This window comes from Galeopterus variegatus, unplaced genomic scaffold, assembly GCF_000696425.1.
Source record: "Galeopterus variegatus unplaced genomic scaffold, G_variegatus-3.0.2 Scaffold5285, whole genome shotgun sequence".
Taxonomy (NCBI): domain Eukaryota; kingdom Metazoa; phylum Chordata; class Mammalia; order Dermoptera; family Cynocephalidae; genus Galeopterus; species Galeopterus variegatus.
In genome coordinates, this window is record NW_007731396.1 from 62,871 (window position 1) to 64,509 (window position 1,639).

The following is a 1,639-nucleotide window of genomic DNA, read 5'->3' on the forward strand; positions in this document are numbered from 1 at the left end:
GTGAGTGGGACGTTTACAAGCTGTGTTAAGTAGACAACGGCTGTGTGATGTGGGGGACATCACTTAACAGGGGACCGGGAGAGCTCTACTTCTGGAAACGGCAGGCTAGCTGAGCCGCGGCAACCCTCCTGACCAAACAAGAAAAACCCAGCAAGATTCGCAAAACAGCTTCTTCTGAAGGCACCAGAAAGCAGCCAAGGCGGTGAAGAATTATGGTACCGTGATCACAGAAAAACGTCTGAGGGCCGTGCTGTGCTTCAGCATCTGGGGTCTTCTGTCCCATGAAGACACCTGCTGTAAAGGCAGCTTTCTGAAAATCCCACTAAAGGCAGTTGAGAAGCTGAGGTATTTACGGGGCTAACAGCACAAAATGTCATCATCAAATATACAGCCATGCGATGGACACTACTCAGTGGTAAAAAGAACGAGCCGCTGACGCCTGTAACGATGTGATGAAGCTCAGAACCACGGGGACGGGGCAGGGCCTCCGTGACGCCAGACTCAACAAGGAACACGCACAGCCTGTCAGATACCTTATGAGGAGGGCCCTCGGTGTCCCATATGCAGAGTCGACGTCCGTGCAGAGGGAAAGCGCAGTGCCGCGTGCTGCAGGCAAGCTGAACGTGGCACGCGGACTCCGCGGACTGAATCAGGAACTTCTCTATGACTGTGCCATTTGCACAGCCACCATGAGTGGGAAAATCCTCCTGTAGGTTTTCCATCTTCGGTCTGGAAATACAAAGTACATATGACTACACGTGTGATGTTTAATACAGATAAGGCCTACCATTCGCTCGTCATTCCTCGTACGGCCACACACACACCACATCACACCCACTGCTCACGGCCCCGTGCCCGGGAAAAAGGAAGAGAAATCACCCTGCGGCTCCACATTCGGGACCGTTTCACGCTTCCCACAGGCTTTCCAACCAAACAGGCCTCGAGTCAGAATCCACCATCCCACCCGACAGACCACGCCTGGACCTGCTGGGTCTGCTTCCCCAGAGGCAAGCGAGGAAGACAACCTCACGGAGGCAATGGTAAGCAATGACCCTGAGGCACTGGCCAGCCCTGGACTGGGTAGAGTGTTCAGAAGGTTGGTCACTGATACCGATTACTAAGACACAAAGTTATTTTCTAAATTGACCTCGGCAAAGTAGTTGGTGATGAAATTAACATAAATCCAGACTTCCTATAACTAACCTGGGATTTATTCAACTATTTTAGAATATTCTATGTCATTAAAGGGAAGTCACCATGGGCTATAAAATGAGTGATTACCTGGCTGTGTCTTACAAGGCATAAATTAACGAAAATTGACAAATATAATGTTTCAGATTTTTATCCCACTACATGCTTAATAATGTCATAAACACCCTCAGTCAGACACTTGCAGCACTAGCCCTCAAGGTGTCCCTGATTGCATTCTGCCCCACCCCCACTGCAGGGGAACAGATGCACTTGAAGGCACAGCCAACAGACTTGCTGACCACATGGCGGGCAAGGACCCAACCATCCACCACCACACAGGCCATCCGGATTCACAGGACCCAACCATCCACCACCACACAGGCCATCCGGATTCACAGGACCCAACCATCCACCACCACACAGGCCATCCGGATTCACAGGACCCAAC

The 1,639-nt window shown here is 51.1% G+C and overlaps 1 protein-coding gene across 1 annotated transcript in view; it reads right to left on the minus strand.

The window, feature by feature from the left end:
* WDR27 (WD repeat domain 27) overlaps nt 1–722 on the minus strand; it is a 61,230-nt gene extending 60,508 nt beyond the window's left edge. Inside the window, exon 1 of the mRNA XM_008589178.1 lies at nt 534–722. Within this exon, the coding sequence (XP_008587400.1) occupies nt 534–722 (189 nt within the window). The remainder of the gene's footprint in view (nt 1–533) is intronic.
* Between the last annotated feature and the right edge of the window lie 917 nt (nt 723–1,639).